Source organism: Oncorhynchus mykiss, chromosome 8 (assembly GCF_057628025.1).
Source record: "Oncorhynchus mykiss isolate SJ-2025 chromosome 8, ASM5762802v1, whole genome shotgun sequence".
Taxonomy (NCBI): Eukaryota; Metazoa; Chordata; class Actinopteri; order Salmoniformes; family Salmonidae; genus Oncorhynchus; species Oncorhynchus mykiss.
Genome location: NC_143029.1, coordinates 15,511,034 through 15,528,311, shown reverse-complemented (window position 1 = coordinate 15,528,311; position 17,278 = coordinate 15,511,034). Strand labels below are relative to the sequence as shown.

At 42.0% G+C, this 17,278-nt stretch overlaps 1 protein-coding gene and 1 long non-coding RNA gene across 3 annotated transcripts in view; one reads left to right on the top strand and one right to left on the bottom strand.

The window, feature by feature from the left end:
- LOC149981403 (uncharacterized) overlaps positions 1-17,278 on the bottom strand; it is a 169,870-nt gene that overhangs the window by 10,685 nt on the left and 141,907 nt on the right. The gene's annotated exons all lie outside the window — the stretch shown is intronic.
- ipcef1 (interaction protein for cytohesin exchange factors 1) lies at positions 1,672-11,962 on the top strand. Of its 2 annotated transcripts, XM_021611632.3 has the most exons (9): positions 1,672-2,865; positions 3,180-3,373; positions 6,922-6,995; positions 7,493-7,564; positions 8,451-8,527; positions 9,370-9,464; positions 9,626-9,836; positions 10,516-10,685; positions 10,985-11,962. In XM_021611632.3, the coding sequence occupies exons 2-9, from the start codon at positions 3,215-3,217 to the stop codon at positions 11,189-11,191; spliced, it is 1,065 nt and encodes a 354-aa protein (XP_021467307.2). In that variant the 5' UTR covers positions 1,672-2,865; positions 3,180-3,214; the 3' UTR covers positions 11,192-11,962. The 2 variants fall into 2 exon arrangements, with proteins under 2 accessions (XP_021467307.2, XP_090098762.1); XM_090242636.1 differs by lacking the exons at positions 1,672-2,865; positions 3,180-3,373; positions 6,922-6,995; positions 7,493-7,564; positions 8,451-8,527 and adding an exon at positions 8,876-9,070.

Sequence of the window (17,278 nt, the reverse complement as noted above, 5' to 3'; positions counted from 1 at the left end):
TGTCATGGTGTGCTTGGACCATGTTGGACCTTGTTGTCGATGTAGACCCCAAGGAACTTGAACCTCTCAACCTGCTCCACCGCAGCCCCGTCGATGAGAATGGGGGCGTGCTCAGCCCTCTTTTACCTGTTGTCCACAATCATTTCCTTTGTCTTGATCACGTTGAGGGAGAGGTTGTTGTCCTGGCACCACACGGCCAGGTCTCTGACCTCCTCGCTATAGGCTGTCTCGTTGTTGTCGCAACTCACAATACTTTTCAAGTGCTTTGCAATATGAATACCTCTGTGATAGTTTCAACATTTTCTAAACTATAATGAAAAGGTGCAATTTAACTTTTGGTTGCTTCTTTCTTGTTTGTTCTTTCTTATCTCAACAATAATTACTTAGAAATAGTGATCTCATTGCCATTTGAAAACATAATTATAACATATTGCAGAACTTCAAAAAGTTTTTTAATGCAGACCGATCATGAGGCAGACTTTGACATAGCTTCCCATTAGGTACAGATGTCAATTCGACGTCTATTCCATGCTGGTTCAACGAAATGTCATTGAAATTACGTGGAAACAATGTTGATTCAACCAGTGTGTGCCCAGTTGGTTAAAGCTCTGTTACTGTTTGATCACAGAAAGGACTATAGCCTGCCCTACATGGCATTTCACAATCAGATTGGAATCTAGGATTTAGGCGTACTAACTCACTGGTACACACTACGCAGGTCAAACAGGCAGCCCATGTCTGGAAAGAGGTTTAGTTGTGAATTGGAGAACAAATCCCAGATAAAGTATTTTATGAGAGTAATGCATAATATGATCATATGCCTAAAGATTAAGGCCCAGGTCCTCCATACTCAACTGGCGGAAAAATAATAATAATAAAAAGTAATACGAATAAATGTTTTATTTTATTATTGTTGGTACCATATAAACACACATTAGACATGGAAGAATGCATAGAATTGTAGGAAATTAGCTTAAAAACAGCAAAAACAACAAAAATATCTGCCCCATGCAAAATGTGTAGAATTGCGGTAAATTTGCTTTAAAACTGCAACATATTCTCTCCACCAACAAGAGGGGCATGGGTTGCGAAGTGGGGGTTTGTTACTACGCTGAAAAATTACATTATACATCCGGACTTTTGCCACCTAAGAAAATGTGTGCGACCGGACTTTCTCAAATAGTACTTGAGCACCCCTGGCCTAGGTGTTCTGAAGGAACTATCAAGTTGTTTTCAGCCTGCATTAATTTGTTGCCTAAAGTATGCAGACTTTAAGAACTACGGCGACTTTCAGTGGCGGATGACAGAACAGCATATATCAAGCATGTCACGGAGGAAACGGTTGTCACTAGTTACCACAGCCACAAAGTCAAACTCCCCCCATTTGTACAGTTTTTCGTTTAAAAAATGTATTTTAAACCTTAACCTTAAACCAACCACACTGCTAACCTTATGCATAACCTTAACCTTAAATTAAGACCAAAAAGCACATTTTTGTTTTCAAACTTTTTTTTGCTAAAGCCAATTTTGACTTTGTGGCTGTGGTCACTAGTGGAAACTGAGAAATGTTGAACCAAATAGAAAATTAAGAATAATGACCGGAAATCGTTCATCATCAGTAGCAAGGGCAGCAACAGAAAACGCTTCTTAATGCTGAAATTGTGTATTTTCATGCAATTGATGTCTCTTCACAAAGAACACAATGCTTTCAAAGCATCTGTAGAGTAGCTTTATTTTTTTAATGTTTTACCTTTATTTAACTAGGCTAGTCAGTTAAGAACAAATTCTTATTTTCAATGACAGCCTAGGAACATGACATGTTTGATATATGTGACATGCTTGATATATGCTGTTCAGGGGCAGAACGACAGATTTGTACCTTGTCAGCTCAGGGGTTTGAACTTGCAACCTTCCGGTTACAAGTCCACCGCTCTAACCACTAGACTAGGCTACCCTGCCGTCTGATGGGTTGGATAATGCACTTTTTCAAAAGTTTAAAAGTTTGTTACAGGTTGAGGAGGCGTTGTGTAAAAGTTGTTTCTCGTCTGATCTAATTCATTCAGCCAATCATTACTCAGAAGTACCCGTGTTTAATTGAACCTTTTTTTATGCGTGGAATTGTTATCCTCGTCAGACACTTTCTAAATGATATCTAACACACTGCCTTCATATTAAATTACATGCTACCTGGAAATCTAGACTGCAAAAGGAAGGTTCATGATTGTGATTTTCTTATATGAGTAAAGGTATTTTCAATCTGTAGCCGAATACAAGTAGATAGTACACAGGGCGGTGTCTAAAATTTAGGAATAGTGTTTGTCCAACCTGCCGCAATGAATTTGAAGGTGAAACGTGCCCTCATGCAGTACTAACCCCAAATAACATTTGCAGTCAGCTCCTCTCACTTCCATTTGTGCCTACTAGTGGGCTAATGTCTTCATTTGATCTCTTGCATGTTGTTTGATCAAACCACTAAAACATATATGGGTTGATAAATGCTTAACATGTATATCATTTTGTAAACCCATGTCACTACATTTTGGAGAGCAAGACCAACATGCTATTGCCATGTGAAACAGGATGCTGTTTTATCTGTGACTCTAGTGGTTGGTGGTGACAGCAGCAGTAGGGGTGTTTGTAACTGTTGGACTGTACAAAGCCCTACATGTAGGCTATACTTGGTTGGGCAACGTTAAGGAAGGGTATGCTCTTCATGTACATCCTCTTGTCATTCTGAGAGTCTGTATGAGCTGTTGTGCCTGATGGCTCCAGCATGCTGGTGACATGCTGCTGTAATAGGATATCTCTTCTCTCTGGATCAAACTCACCTGGTGCCGTACAGTACCTTCAGGACAGTGTTTGGAGGTAAGATAGCTAGACGTTCTAGAAAGGGTAGGATCAACACCTCTCAACCTAGTAGATTACATTACAATGTACAGATTCCATTATTTAACATGGGCTTTTCCTAGTTTGCCAAATGTGGAATACAAAGGGCTACTTAATGGTAAAGTGTTGAAGAAAACAATACTTGCCTGCCTCACTGCCTCAACCAAAGGTCTAGATGACCTGCTCACAAGGTTGCAAGTAACAAAGAGTAATATACTCTAAGGACGTAGTCGTCCTGTCTGCCTGCCTGTACTGTAGCTAATGTTGCAGTGCCTGACTCTTTCTGTCTGTAGGTCCCATAGGTTGGCTTACCATAGGTGATTCTGTGATGAGCCGTCGCAAGGTGTCTTTGAAGGAGCTGGGTCAGGTGGACTACCAGGGCTGGCTCTACAAGAAGAAGGAGAGCAAGGGCTTCCTGGGAACAAAATGGAAGAAGTACTGGTTTGTTCTGAAAAAGATCTCCATGTACTGGTACACTGGTCAAACGGTAAGTCCTAGTGTTGTGTTATCCCTTTGTGCTAATCTAATCTTTGTTGTTTTTAGGATGTTGAGTTGTGCTAATCTAAACTGTCGATCTGTGTTGTGTTAGATTAGATTAGCACAACTGTCCCGGAGTTGTGCTAATCTAATCCAACATGTCGTTTTGCTAATCTGTTGTTGGGTTGTTGTGTTCTAATATGTGTTATTGTTATGTTGTGTTGGGACTGGAAACATTTTATTAGCTAAATCTCAAAATGCTTTAGTTTAGGGCAGGAATGGGGAACTGGTGGCGGCCCCAATTTTGTAGGTCTACGGACCAATTTAAAAATAAATGTAAAATAACTTACAGTTCAGTTAGAATAATAGAATACACAAGGTGCTATTTAGACATTTAGTTGTGCGTCAGCAGTCACTCAATTACCCCAGGTCAGCTAAATAATTTTAGATTGTTAAATAAGTGTAGCGTCCAGCTATCTAAACTTGTAGTAAGCATGGTCGAATTACCGACCGGGGTGGGGCCCATTGATCATCAGTTATCATATTGAAAACTGCAAAACTTTGCCTCCACCGTATGGCAAAATATGTAGAATTGCAGCAAATCTGCTTTAAAACAGCAACATTTTCTCTACACCCAATGGCAATGTGAGGATTTGCAGATAATGAACTCTAAAACGTTGCTGTAATGAGGGGGGCTGCTTTGCTCGCAAGGTACGGAGGCCCCCCATGATGAGTTCCATTTTTTGTCCCAGCCCCATCAAAGTTGCCCATCTCTGGTTTAGGGTATACAAAAATGTATGCTCATATTCAATCAAATGTATTTATAAAGCCCTTTTTACATCGGCCGATGTCACAAAGTGCTATACAGAAACCCAGCCTAAAACCCCAAACCGCAAGCAATGCAGATGTAGAAACACGGTGGCTAGGAAAAACTTTCTAAAATGGCAGGAATCTAGGAACAAACCTAGAGAGGAACCAGGCTCTGATGGGTGGCCAGTCCTCTTCTGGCTGTGCCGGGTGGAGATTATAACAGTACATGGCCAAGATGTTCAAGCGTTCATAGATGACCAGCAGGGTCAAATAATAATAATCACAGTGGTTGTAGAGGGTGCAACAGGTCAGCACCTCAGGAGTAAATGTCAGTTGGCTTTTCATAGCCGAGTATTCAGAGGTTGAGAAAACAGGTGCGGTAGAGAGAGAGAGAGTCGATCATATGACCTACTGAAGAGATGAGTCTTCAATAAAGATTTAAAGTTCAAGACAGAGCCTGCGTCTCTCACAGACAGACAGACCATTCCAAAACAAATGGAGCCCTATAGCAGAAAGCCCTGCCTCCAGCTGTTTGCTTAGAAATTCTAGGGACCATAAGGAGTCCTGTGTTTTGTGACCGTAGCGTACGTGTTGGTACAGTTGAAGCCATAAGTTTACATACACCTGAGCCAAGTTAATTTAAACTCAGTTTTTCACAATTCCTGACATGTAATCCTAGTAAAAATGCCTTGTCTTAGGTCAGTTAGGATTACCATTTCATTTTAATGTGAAATGTCAGAATAATAGTAGAGAATAGGATTTATTTCAGCTTTTATTTCTTTCATCTCATTCCCAGTGGGTCAGAAGTTTACATACACAATTAGTATTTGGTAGCATTGCCTTTAAATTGTTTATCCTGAGTCAAATGTTTCGGGTAGCCTTCCACAAGCTTCCCAGAATAAGTTGGGTGAATTTTGGCCCATTCCTCCTGACAGAGCTAGCGTAACTGAGTCAGGTTTGTAGGCCTCCTTGCTCACACACGCTTTTTCAGTTCTGCCCACACATTTTCTATAGGTTTGAGGTCAGGGCTTTGTGATGGCCACTCCAATACCTTGACTTTGTTGTCCTTAAACCATTTTGCCACAACTTTGGAAGTATGCTTGGGGTCATTGTCCATTTGGAAGGCCATTTGCAACCAAGCTTTAACTTCCTGACTGATGTCTTGAGATGTTGCTTCAATATATCCACATAATTTTCTTGCCTCATGATGCCATTTATTTTGTGAAGTGCACCAGTCCCTCCTGCAGCAAAGCACCCCCACAACATGATGCTGCCACCCCCCACAGTTGGGATGGTGTTCTTCGGCTTGCAAGCATCCCCCTATTTCCTCCAAACATAACGATGGTCATTATGGCCAAACAGTTCTATTTTTGTTTCATCAGATCAGAGGACATTTGTCCAAAAAGTACATTCTTTGTCACAATGTGCAGTTGCAAACCGTAGTCTGGCTTTTTTATGGCAGTTTTGGAGCAGTGGCTTCTTCCTGGCTGAGCGGCCTTTCAGGTTAAGTCGATATAGGACTCGTTTTACTGTGGATATAGATACTTTTGTACCTGTTTCCTTCAGCATCTTCAAAAGGTCCTTTGCTGCTGTTCTGGGATTGATTTGCACTTTTTGTACCAAAGTACTTTCATCTCTAGGAGACAGAATGCGTCTCCTTCCTGAGCGGTGTGACGGTTGCTTGGTCCCATGATGTTTATACTTGTGTACTATTGTTTGTACAGATGAACGTGGTACGTGTTTGGAAATTGCTCCCAAGGATGAACCATTTTTTCTGGGGTCTTGGCTGATTTCTTTTGATTTTCCCATGATGTCAAGCAAAGAGGCACTGAGTTTGAAGGTAGGCCTTGAAATACATCCACAGGTTCAGCTCCAATTGAGTCAAATTATGTAAATTAGCCTCTCAGAAGCTTCTAAAGCCATGACATCATTTTCAGGAATTTTCCAATGTTTAAAGGCAGTCAATTTAGTGTACGTAAACTTCTGACCCACTGGAATTGAGATACAGTGAATTATAAGTGAAATCAGGCCTCCCGGGTGGCGCAGTGGTTAAGGGTGTTGTACTGCAGCGCCAGGTGTGCAATCAGAGTCCCTGGGTTCGCGCCCAGGCTCTGTCGTAACCGGCCGCGACTGGGAGGTCCGTGGGGCGACGCACAATTAACCTAGCGTCGCCTGGGTTAGGGAGTGATTGGTCGGTAGGGATCTCCTTGTCTCATCGCGCACCAGCGACTCCTGTGGTGGGCCGGGCGCAGTGCGCGCTAGCCAAGGTTGCCAGGGGCACGGTGTAGCCAGCCGCACCATTGGTGCGGCTGGCTTTCGGGTTGGATGCGCGCTGTGTTAAGAAGCAGTACGGCTGGTTGGGTTGTGTATCGGAGGACGCATGACATTCAGCCTTGTCTCTCCCGAGCCTGTACAATGAGACAAGATAGTAGCTACTACAACAATTGGATACCATGAAATTGGGGAGAAAAAATGGGTAAAATTAAAAAAAAAAAATACTAAGTGAAAGTGAGTGAAATCATGCACAAAGTAGATGTCCTAACCGACTTTAGTTTGTTAACAAGAAATTTGTGGAGTGGTTGAAAAACGAGTTTTAATGACTTTTGACTTCAATTGTAAATATTAAAACAGTCTCTCGGACAATGTTCCTCTAACCAACCATATTTATTAACTATCGTCTTGTCACATGATCGTAATCAATGATGCATGTTATTGTTGTTTCTCTCTCTGTCACCTCTTGGTGTGTAGGCTGAGAAAGCAGAAGGATACATCCACCTTACAAACTTCACTGTCGACCAAGCAACAGAGTACAAGAAAAAGCAGTAAGGTTTTTCTAATTTAAAGTTTCCGTTTGGCCTGTTGGAAACCCGAGTAGTGTGGGCTACACACCACACGGTCACAGGAAATTGCTGAGCTTTTGCAAGTCGAGCTCAAATGTAGTCTTTGTACAGTAACTTGCTGTTCATTGACGGTATATTTCACGCTGTGTTCTGTATTATCACATGTAGCCTTCTATCGTCTGTGTAAGTCATCAACCCTAAACCATGTTTATTTGTTCTTTACGGTATGAATGCATGCATAAGATAACTGCCCGTCTGCTGTTGACCCCATTTTGTGGTTTCACTTTAGCTTCCTTCCAAAAATAACTCTCTCTCTCAACACACAGAGCAGTGTTCCGCTCTCTCCTTTAGTGTCCTATCCTGTCGTAGTAATAATAAGAATTGTATTTCTAGATCATTTTTCACATGTTTACACTCAAAACACTTAATGTAGTATTTGTTGATCTGACGGCTATGTTGTTTTGCCTGATCTCATCCAGTGCTATGAAGGCCAGCCATCCACAGGTTGTGACACTCTACTTTGCCGCCGAGAGTCTGAGAGAGATGAACAAGTGAGTATGTAAAAGAGGAGGGCAATGGAGGCAGGCCAGGAGATTGTAGCCTATTTGTGCCAAAATTTTTATAACTAAACCAAGACAGACCACAGCCTGTCGTTTCCAATGTGAACAGATGAGTTATAGTGGGCAGAACAAGCAAGGAGGTTTGCAGAGCCAAGCACGAGCTAGCGAGATCCTATTGGTCGGTTCTAGCATACATCTGCATATTTACGTTGTGAAATGCAGTGTGCAATAAATCAATTCGACTTTGCACTCCTTCTAAACAATGTGATTTAAAAAAAAACTTTGGCAAAGGCTAAGGTCTACAAAACTCAGTCCACTCTGTTCATAACATATGTTAATTTGGGGACATAAAACTGTATTGAGATCAAATGTTTAATGATGACAACATTCGCAAAATGTAGGCCAAAATCTATCTAATTTTATATTCTCCCACTGCCCACCAGTGGGCTTCCTCTCACTACCATATTTGATAGTGAGTGGAAACGCCAAGCAGATGCTTCATATTTATACATCCAGTGAAATATCTGGCTCGTTGTTCTATCTGTGTTTGTGTAACGCTGATGTCAAAAGGAACACTTACTGGTAGCGGATGTGGGCTGACACTTTGAAAATATAGCCTATTTATGTGAACGACTTTTTGTGTACTGTTTAAATGTTGTAAAAGTTGAATCTTATTGTATATTATCTCAGCTTCATTTGGTCTCATGGGGCCATATTACAATGCCATTACAGTTACCCATCCTGAAGCTATTTCAGGAAGCTACAAGCTATTTGAGGAAGCATGTGCAAAGAGGACATTTGCCTCCTAAGTACATAAAACATTGGCCGTACTGGTCAGGTATTCGTGTTTTTCAGTCATGGCTTCTCAATGTTACAGGTGGCTGTCTAAACTGTCAGCAGCAGCAGCGGCAGCGACTGCTACACTGGACGAGTCGTCAGAGAGGAACACTGGGGGTAATGGACTCAAGACATTACATGGATCTTTTTTTATTAAATTGTTTTGTTTTCTTGATGAGGAAAGCCAGAAATAAGCTAGGCGAACGATAGAGGGGAACACCATTGATGTAGTGGAGGGTATACCCACTTATGTTTCAGTACGCATTGCGTGTACACATTTCTTAATCTCCACTGATGCGCATCAAAGTAGTGTAGTGGAAGTATAAATCATGTCAATTAATAAGGCTGATGGAACAGATAGACTGTTTAGCTTAAAATGTTGATAAACTATTCCTTCACATTTTAGGCGCAGCAATGTACACACGGAGCTAGGCCAACGCGTGAAAGTTCCCGAAATGCAATTGCGGGAAAACGCCCTTCTAAAATGCAAAGCGAGCGGTTTAATGGACAGAAATCGAAATATCCCATGGAAATGTAGGTTAAGGGCGGGATTTAAAGATCCAACAACTTTCATGAGTTGCTACTGTGATTAGGACAATGCTTTTGGCTGATAGACAAAAGAAAGTTGGAAGAACCAATACAACAGGAGAATGAATATGAGTAAGTCTTTAGAAAAAATGATTGCCTCCACGTTTCTGTGGTCGGATTTTGGTTATAGGCTACTTTGAAACAAGGGAAGAATACATAATATGAAGTAAAACGTCCAGGTGTCAAACAATTAAGGAACAGGAACAATATCGTGATGGTAATGATAGACCAAACTGTCTTCTGGTAGATGGAAAGGCTTTCCCAAAAAGCTATATTAAATGGCAACTAGCTACAAAGTAATCTATGTCTACCTGTCAGAGGGATATCATGATTATTTGCATCAATCCATTGGCGTGCGTGCGTTTGTCTAGAGTGCTACAGTGAGGAGAGTGACCAAGAGGAGGTTGAGTCACTGGAGACATCTGACGCTTTCTACTCTGAGCAGCTGACCATAGACTCTGTTAATGTGAGTGCTCTGTCCCATTATACTGCTTTGTATGTATGAAGATTGTTCAGCATTGATGCTACTTTGTGCTAGTGTTTAGACTCTGTCTGTTGCTGTAGATAAGACAATAAGACTCATGTTAACCCAGTGTGAATGTTGTTCTCTGTTCTCTCTCTATCCAGGGAGATGTCCCCCCATCTTGCTCCACCTCGTCCCCATGTCACTCCACTGACCCCATGTCTGCCCCTGACAGCATTGAGACTTCAGAGAGCACGGAGTCCTGGCTGGATGTCCCTTCTCCAGAGAGGGCAGTGGGACAGGGCGCTCCCCTCCACCCCTTCAGACTGGAAGAGGAGGATGGACCGGGGGCTGAGGCCCAGGGAGGAAAGGAGGGTAAACTGTTAGCTTCTCTGTATCGACACTACATCATCTCATTATCCTGAATTGAAATCACATCATCTCACTATCCTGGATTGAAATCACATCATCTCACTATCTTGGATTGAAATCACATCATCTCACTATCCTGGATTGACACCACATCATCTCGTTATCCTGGATTGACACCACATCATCTCATTATCCTGGATTGACACAACATCATCTAATTATCCTGGATTGACACAACATCATCTCATTATCCTGGATTGACACAACATCATCTCATTATCCTGGATTGACACAACATCATCTCATTATCCTGGATTGACACAACATCATCTCATTATCCTGGATTGACACAACATCATCTCATTATCCTGGATTGACACCACATCTCATTATCCTGGATTGACACCACATCATCTCATTATCCTGGATTGACACCACATCATCTAATTATCCTGGATTGACACCACATCATCTCATTATCCTGGATTGACACCACATCATCTCATTATCCTGGATTGACACCACATCATCTCATTATCCTGGATTGATGGCATAGTAGCCTAGTTAACACCCACACCTCTATACTGCCTGTTTGTTCTTATGAAATTATTTTGAATGATAACATGTAAATGATGGCATATTTGTATGCCAAATCTTGATGTATTATTATGATGATTTTTAGAGGGCACATCTGATGAAATGGAGGCACTGTACATCCATCTGAAGCATGCCAGACTATCTCCATCTGGAGAACTGAAGAGGGACTTCAGAGCGTCATTCATTCAACGCTGCAAAAATGACAGAGTCAATGAGAAGCTGCATCTGGTTAGGACCCTCAACAGCACTTTAAAGGTGAGTCACTTCATTCTGGGTCGATTACTAGAACAGGGTCATGTTCAGTAGGGCACGCCATTATTTATTTTTCAAACAAAGTGTAAATGAGCATTTCTGCTGGACTAGTTTCAGGTAGTAGCTCCCTATAACCCCGATCTCTCATAGTTTGTCAATCAAACCCATGAACATGGAAGTTTTTAGTTTGCTGATATTCCCTGGCTACAATACCCTTAGATGCACCTACATTATTTCCTGTTGAAATGTGAACAGCTCTACATGTCTTTTCAACACCTTAGTCTAATTTCAATATTCAATAGGCAAAAGAAGCCGACCTGTTGGCTATAGATCACGTGCTGGCAGATCCCCTTCTTACTGCACAGAGGTATCGTCAATGGAGGGTTGGGAACGTGGCGCTACTGCAGGATATCACTCATCTCAAAATGGGCCCACCAGGTGGCAGCAGAGAGCAGTCTTTCCCCCTCGAAGCTCCACGGACCCACTGCATCGCTGAAACCAGTGTGTGACCAACACAGAACAATGACAGGCATAGAGGCATCGGATACGATTCTCCACGGCCCCTATTTATAAAGCGGCTCAGTTTAGGAGTGTTGATCTAAGATCAGCCCCTACCCCTTAAGGCGAAACTGATTTTACATCAGCATTACTCTGAGATACTTTATGAGTAGGAGCCCAGGCATGCCCATAAACAAAAAAACAACAGCATTGTATTCCTTATTTTATCGAGAATATTCCTGAAAAAGTGCCGTGGATATTCCTATGCTTTCTTGTATGAATGGTTATCCATGTTTCTTACAGTCTTTTAAACACATGTTATTTTATGACGTGTGCAGTATAGTGCCACTTAGGGATGTTGGGAATAAGATGCTCCCTCTTTTAAAGGGAAACGTAATTTATAATGGGTTTGCTAAATCACAGGGTCATGTATCCTATCACTGGGTACGGATTGGGTGTTAATACTATTTTTCTAGTCACCATTGTTTGTAACACTGATATTAGGGAAGTTTGTTCTAGGTACACACCTTGTTCAATTAGTTTCACATCACTGAGTCTGGCCTAAGTAGAGTTTGTCTAAATAACTTTTTCTATCATAAGTAAATCAGCATTGACTAAATTATGTTTTTATTTGTTTTTAATATTTTAATATTTTATCATTCAAACTTTGTAAATATTTTGTACATTGTGTATGGTTTTGTGGAACGAACTTGTACTGTTTACATGTTGTATGAATTTAACATGCATATGCTAAACAAATAAAGTCAGAGCTTAATGCCTAATGTCGTATTGACTTATTATCGGTAGGCCACATGGCTCCAAATAGGATACTGAGTGGCCTACCACTGAACCTGCTGGTATTGAACATAGGTGTTAGGTATCGCATTGAACCTGCTGGTATTGAACATGGGTGTTAGGTATCGCATTGAACCTGCTGGTATTGACCATGGGTGTTAGGTATCGCATTGAACCTGCTGGTATTGAACATGGGTGTTAGGTATCACATTGAACCTGCTTGTATTGAACATGGGTGTTAGGTATCGCATTGAACCTGCTGGTATTGAACATGGGTATTTAGGTATCGCATTGAACATGGGTGTTAGGTATCGCATTGAACCTGCTGGTATTGAACATGGGTGTTAGGTATCGCATTGAACCTGCTGGTATTGAACATGGGTGTTAGGTATCACATTGAACCTGCTGGTATTGAACATGGGTGTTAGGTATCACATTGAACCTGCTGGTATTGAACATGGGTGTTAGGTATCACATTGAACCTGCTGGTATTTCTGTACGGCAGCATTCACACGCTGAAATGAGTAGTAAAGCACAACATTGCAGTGGCAATGAAAAGGTCAAAGTATTGTAAAGAAACTGCATATGATTGCAGAAATACTCGGCAAAAAGTTATGTGAATGAAGTTGATGGAAAGTAGCCTGGAAGATACAGATGATATCTTGGCCATCTGTTGCAGGACCTTTTGTGTAAAGCACAAAGACGGATTCTTGGCTGGCTGCCCTCCTGTCAACCTCACTGCTGACACCAACTCAATTGAATGAGGAATGAGGGGCGGGGTTATTCACTGTCTCTCCACAAGATGTCCCTGTTAGCCAGATGGATGGAGAGCCTGTCTTTGACTGCTTCTTTCTCAGATGGTGCATTATTCCCAACAAAGTGCACTACTTTTGCCCAGAGCCCTATAGGGCCCTAAATAGGGTACCATTGCAGACAGCATTGCCTTGCTGTAGGTCTCAGGGTAGGTAGGGGGAACTCGTCTTGCAGCGTAACTAAGGTTACCCAAACTTTAAATGTGTTTCCCAGTCAAACATCTATGTTTTCCATGGATGCTATCCTATATGAGCCCCCTGGGGGCTAACACAGTACATATTTAACTGGGGTCATACTGAAGGAGAGAGAAGACTGCAGTAGAGGCTATAGGAGGACCACCTAGTATACACAGCACTGTGTTATTAGGATGTTTAATGAAAAGGCTCTTTTCAAACTGACTATGTACTCTAAATTGGAGTGGTTACATGTGTGTGGTCTTGGGAATGTCAGTGTGTATGAGCTAGAGCTGTTAAATAAGCAGTCACATTCCTAACACCTGATGACACAAGTTATCTAAATGTAGAAGACGAAGGAGTATGAGACGTCGAGAGGCAAAATGTCAAATAAACTATTAGAATTTCAGAGTGCAGGTGTTTTACAACAAGCGGGTCAGAAAATAAAACAGACTCTTTGTGTAGAAACAAAGCAAGCTATGGTTGGGGCCAGAGGTGTGGAATTAAGGCTTATCTCGACCTACTCATATCCAGCTATGGCTCTGCTGCTTACAAACAGTAAAATGGTCTCAAAATGATTTAATCATGAGAGGATCTGGATGCAGGGCTGCCTGCTTCCCCGCAAAATCAGCATGAACAGAGTTTTTATCAATTAACAGGAGATCCCTGGGTTATATGCATATCTATTAGTCTCTGAAGTTCTCCACTCAAGTGTACAGAGAGCAATGTTAACAGCAACTTTGTTGTCCCATTCATTAAAAATTACCTGAACTGCTGACACACACACACACTGGTGATGGGGTACACATCATACACTGACTCATTAGTGTAATATGAATTAATGACTTGTGGTTTACCAATCCACACAGAAATTATTTTATATGATGCTGACTAAATCAGGGGCTAATATTGCCTTTCCTAGAGTTCTATCATGTCAATATTATTGTTCTCTTTCGAAAGAGTAAACCACCTTGAACAATAAATGTTATGAAAATGAAGTTCTACATTGAGTGAGAGAGATATGGCCTTGAGTAATCTGCAAAGATGATGTTGGGGAAACATCAGCTATTTCTACTCTGACATTCCGTAAGAATGTCCGAGGCCAACATGAAGCTGATTCAAGAAGGGCTATTTCTCGGTAGGTTCTGTTTATGTGCATATTTAACCAACTGATTTGTTCTACAGTGCCTTCGGAAAGTATTAAGATCCCTTGACTTTTTCCACATTTTGTTACATTAAAGCCTTATTCTAAAATTGATTACATGAATACAAAACCTCAGCAATCTACACACAATACCCCATGATGACAAAGTGAAAACGGGTTTTTAGACAATTTTACAAATGGATTAAAAAAAACAAATTCAATTGATTGGATATGATTTGGAAACGAACACACCTGTCTATAAGTCGAAGGAATTGTACGTAGAGCTCCGAGACAGGATTGTGCCAAGATCTGGGGAAGGGTACCAAGAAATGTCTGCAGCATTGAAGGTCCCCAAGAACACAGTGGCCTCCATCATTCTTAAATGGAAAAAATCTGGAACCACCAAGACTCTTCCTAGAGTTGGCCAAACGAGAAATCGGGAGAGAAGAGCCTTGGTCAGGGAGGTGACCAAGAACCCGATGGTCACTCTGACAGAGCTCTAGTTCCTCTGTGGAGATGGGAGAACCTTCCAGAAAGACAACCATCTCTGCAGCACTCCACCAATCAGGCCTTTTATGGTAGAGTGGCCAGATGGAAGCCACTCCTCAGAAAAATGCACATAACAACCCGCTTGGAGTTTGCCAAAAAGGCACCTGAAGACTCTCAGACCATGAGAAACAAGATTCTCTAGTCTGATGAAACCAATATTGAACTTTTTGGGCCTGAATGCCAAGTGTCACGTCTGGAGGAAACCTGGTATCCCTATGGTGGCAGCATCATCTGTGGGGATGTTTTTCAGTGGCAGGGACTGGGAGACTAGTCTGGATCGAGCGAAAAATGAACGGAGCAAAGTATAGAGAGATCCTTGATGAAAATCTGCTGCAGAGCGCTCGGCGAAGGATCACCTTCCAACAGGACAAAGACCCTAAACACACAGCCAAGACAACGCAGGAGTGGCTTCGGGACAAGTCTCTGAATGTCCTTGAATGGCCCAGTCAGAGCTTGGACTTGAACCCAATCGAACATCTCTGGAAAGACCTAAAAATAGCTGTGCAGCGACACTCTCATCCAACCTGACAGAGCTTAAGAGAATCTACAGAGAAGAATGGGAGAAACTCCCCAAATACAGGTATGCCAAGCTTGTAGCGTCATAACCAAGATGACTCGAGGCTGTAATCTCTGCCAAAGGTGCTTCAACAAAGTACTGAGTAAAGGGTCTGAATACTTATGCAAATGTCATATTTCATTTTTTTTTTAAATAAATTAGCAAAATAAATAAACCTGTTTTTTCTTTGCCATTATGGGGTATTGTGTAAAGATTGAGGGGGAAAAATGATTTAATCAATTTTAGAATAAGGCTGTAACGTAAGAACCAGAGTAGAGACCAGAGTAGAGTAAAGCACTGATCAAAAGTAGTGCACTTTAAAGAGAATAGGGTGCCATTTGGGAGGTAAATAAAGACTCCAGTGAGTCATCAGTCATCTTTGGACAGATTCAGAAACAGCCTTGGTGTTGCTCAGATGACAATGCCACACATTCCTAAGCAGTGCTTGTGGTGTAGGCCGCCACCAATGTTGCGTCAGACCAGCTACAGAGTGCTACAGAGTCCTCACTTTAACCCACAGCGAAGGAGCAACAAGAGGACTGTTCTTATGCTCTAGACACATTGTTTACTACTTTGAGCAAACAACAATAACATTCCAGACAATTTTGTTCCATCTAAAAAACAAAAAGTCACAGAAACTGGGATTTTCCTGGAAGGCGATTTGTCAGGCAGTGTTATGAGTTCACTTGCCACACAGATACAGTATGTTCATCACATGAATAGAAAGTCAACAATGACTATAGGATAGTCTGGACATGCTCATCCCAAAGCCCACACCCTCTCTCTTCCCTGCAGCTCAATCAACCATCAATGCAGGTGCAGACCATCACACATGCCAACCTATAAAAAAAACATCCCTGAGAAAAGGCACTTCCCTGGATCTTCCCTGGATCTCCTTAGCCTCCTGGGTTACAGTTAGTCTATCAGCATCCCCAGAGAGCCTTCCTCAATCTGCCCTCATCCACCCAGTCAATATCAGCTGTGATAATGTTTCTGCATCACTGGACAATCAATTGTCCAAAAAAACATCCTCTTTGCTATATAGTGTACACATTTTTACCAAAGCCCTACCCTACATAGTGAATAGGGTGCTATTTAGGACGCAGTCACAGGAATATTAATGCTGATTGTTGATATGTGCTGCCGAGGGGCAGTCCAGGTCCCCTGTGAGTCTCCTCCCTCAACACTTCTATATATTTTATATCTTTACATGATTACATTTTCTCACCCTGTTTGGGGCCTTCCGTAATGCCCTGTGGCAATGATTACATGGTGTGAGTGTGAGTCATGCCATTAAAACAAGGTTATGGTGTTAGACATTCAGAGGCTGTGTTGTATGGGCTACAGACAATAAAAACAGACAGACATAGCCAGCACCACTGATGGCTAGACTATTACAGGCCCTGTGGCTTGCCTGGAAGCTATGTACTGAAATTATACATGTGGATTTGACAGCCAGGGCTGAGGGGGCCTTATCTTAGGCTGGAAACGATTATATCCTTGACAATGACAGCCGTGTTGAGGGTGGACAAAAACAGAGTGGTGAAATAGATCCAGAAAACACCACAGATAAGATGTTTTTTGATGTCTGAACTTGGGTGGTTTCAGGGACTGGGACTGATGAACCAAGTCACACAGCAGAGAGTAATTATAAATCATCTGTCCTTACGGCTCTTATACTCTGTGGTGGGTTGGATGGACGGGATGAGTGAGGATAAAGTATCCCACTCAATAAGTGAACCATCCACACTCTGGCTGGACCAAATTTCATCCTGGATCATTGGGCCCAGTCCGTTACCTCTCACCACCACTCACCTTGCCCGGGGAACTCCACTGTAAATAGGAAACGAGAGCCCATGTGGACACCCACCCGCAGGGTTTCATTTCGCAACCTAGCCGGGTGAACTGAGGACTGGAGGGGGAGGCAGAGAGAAGGGGAGGCTGACACAGTTCCAGGCAGGTACAGTAGGGTACAGATATATGGAGCGTTGTTGTACCTGAAGGGGAGATAGACATTGTAAAATGTTGAAAATTAAAACATTTATTTAAATACTGGCAATAAAAACTT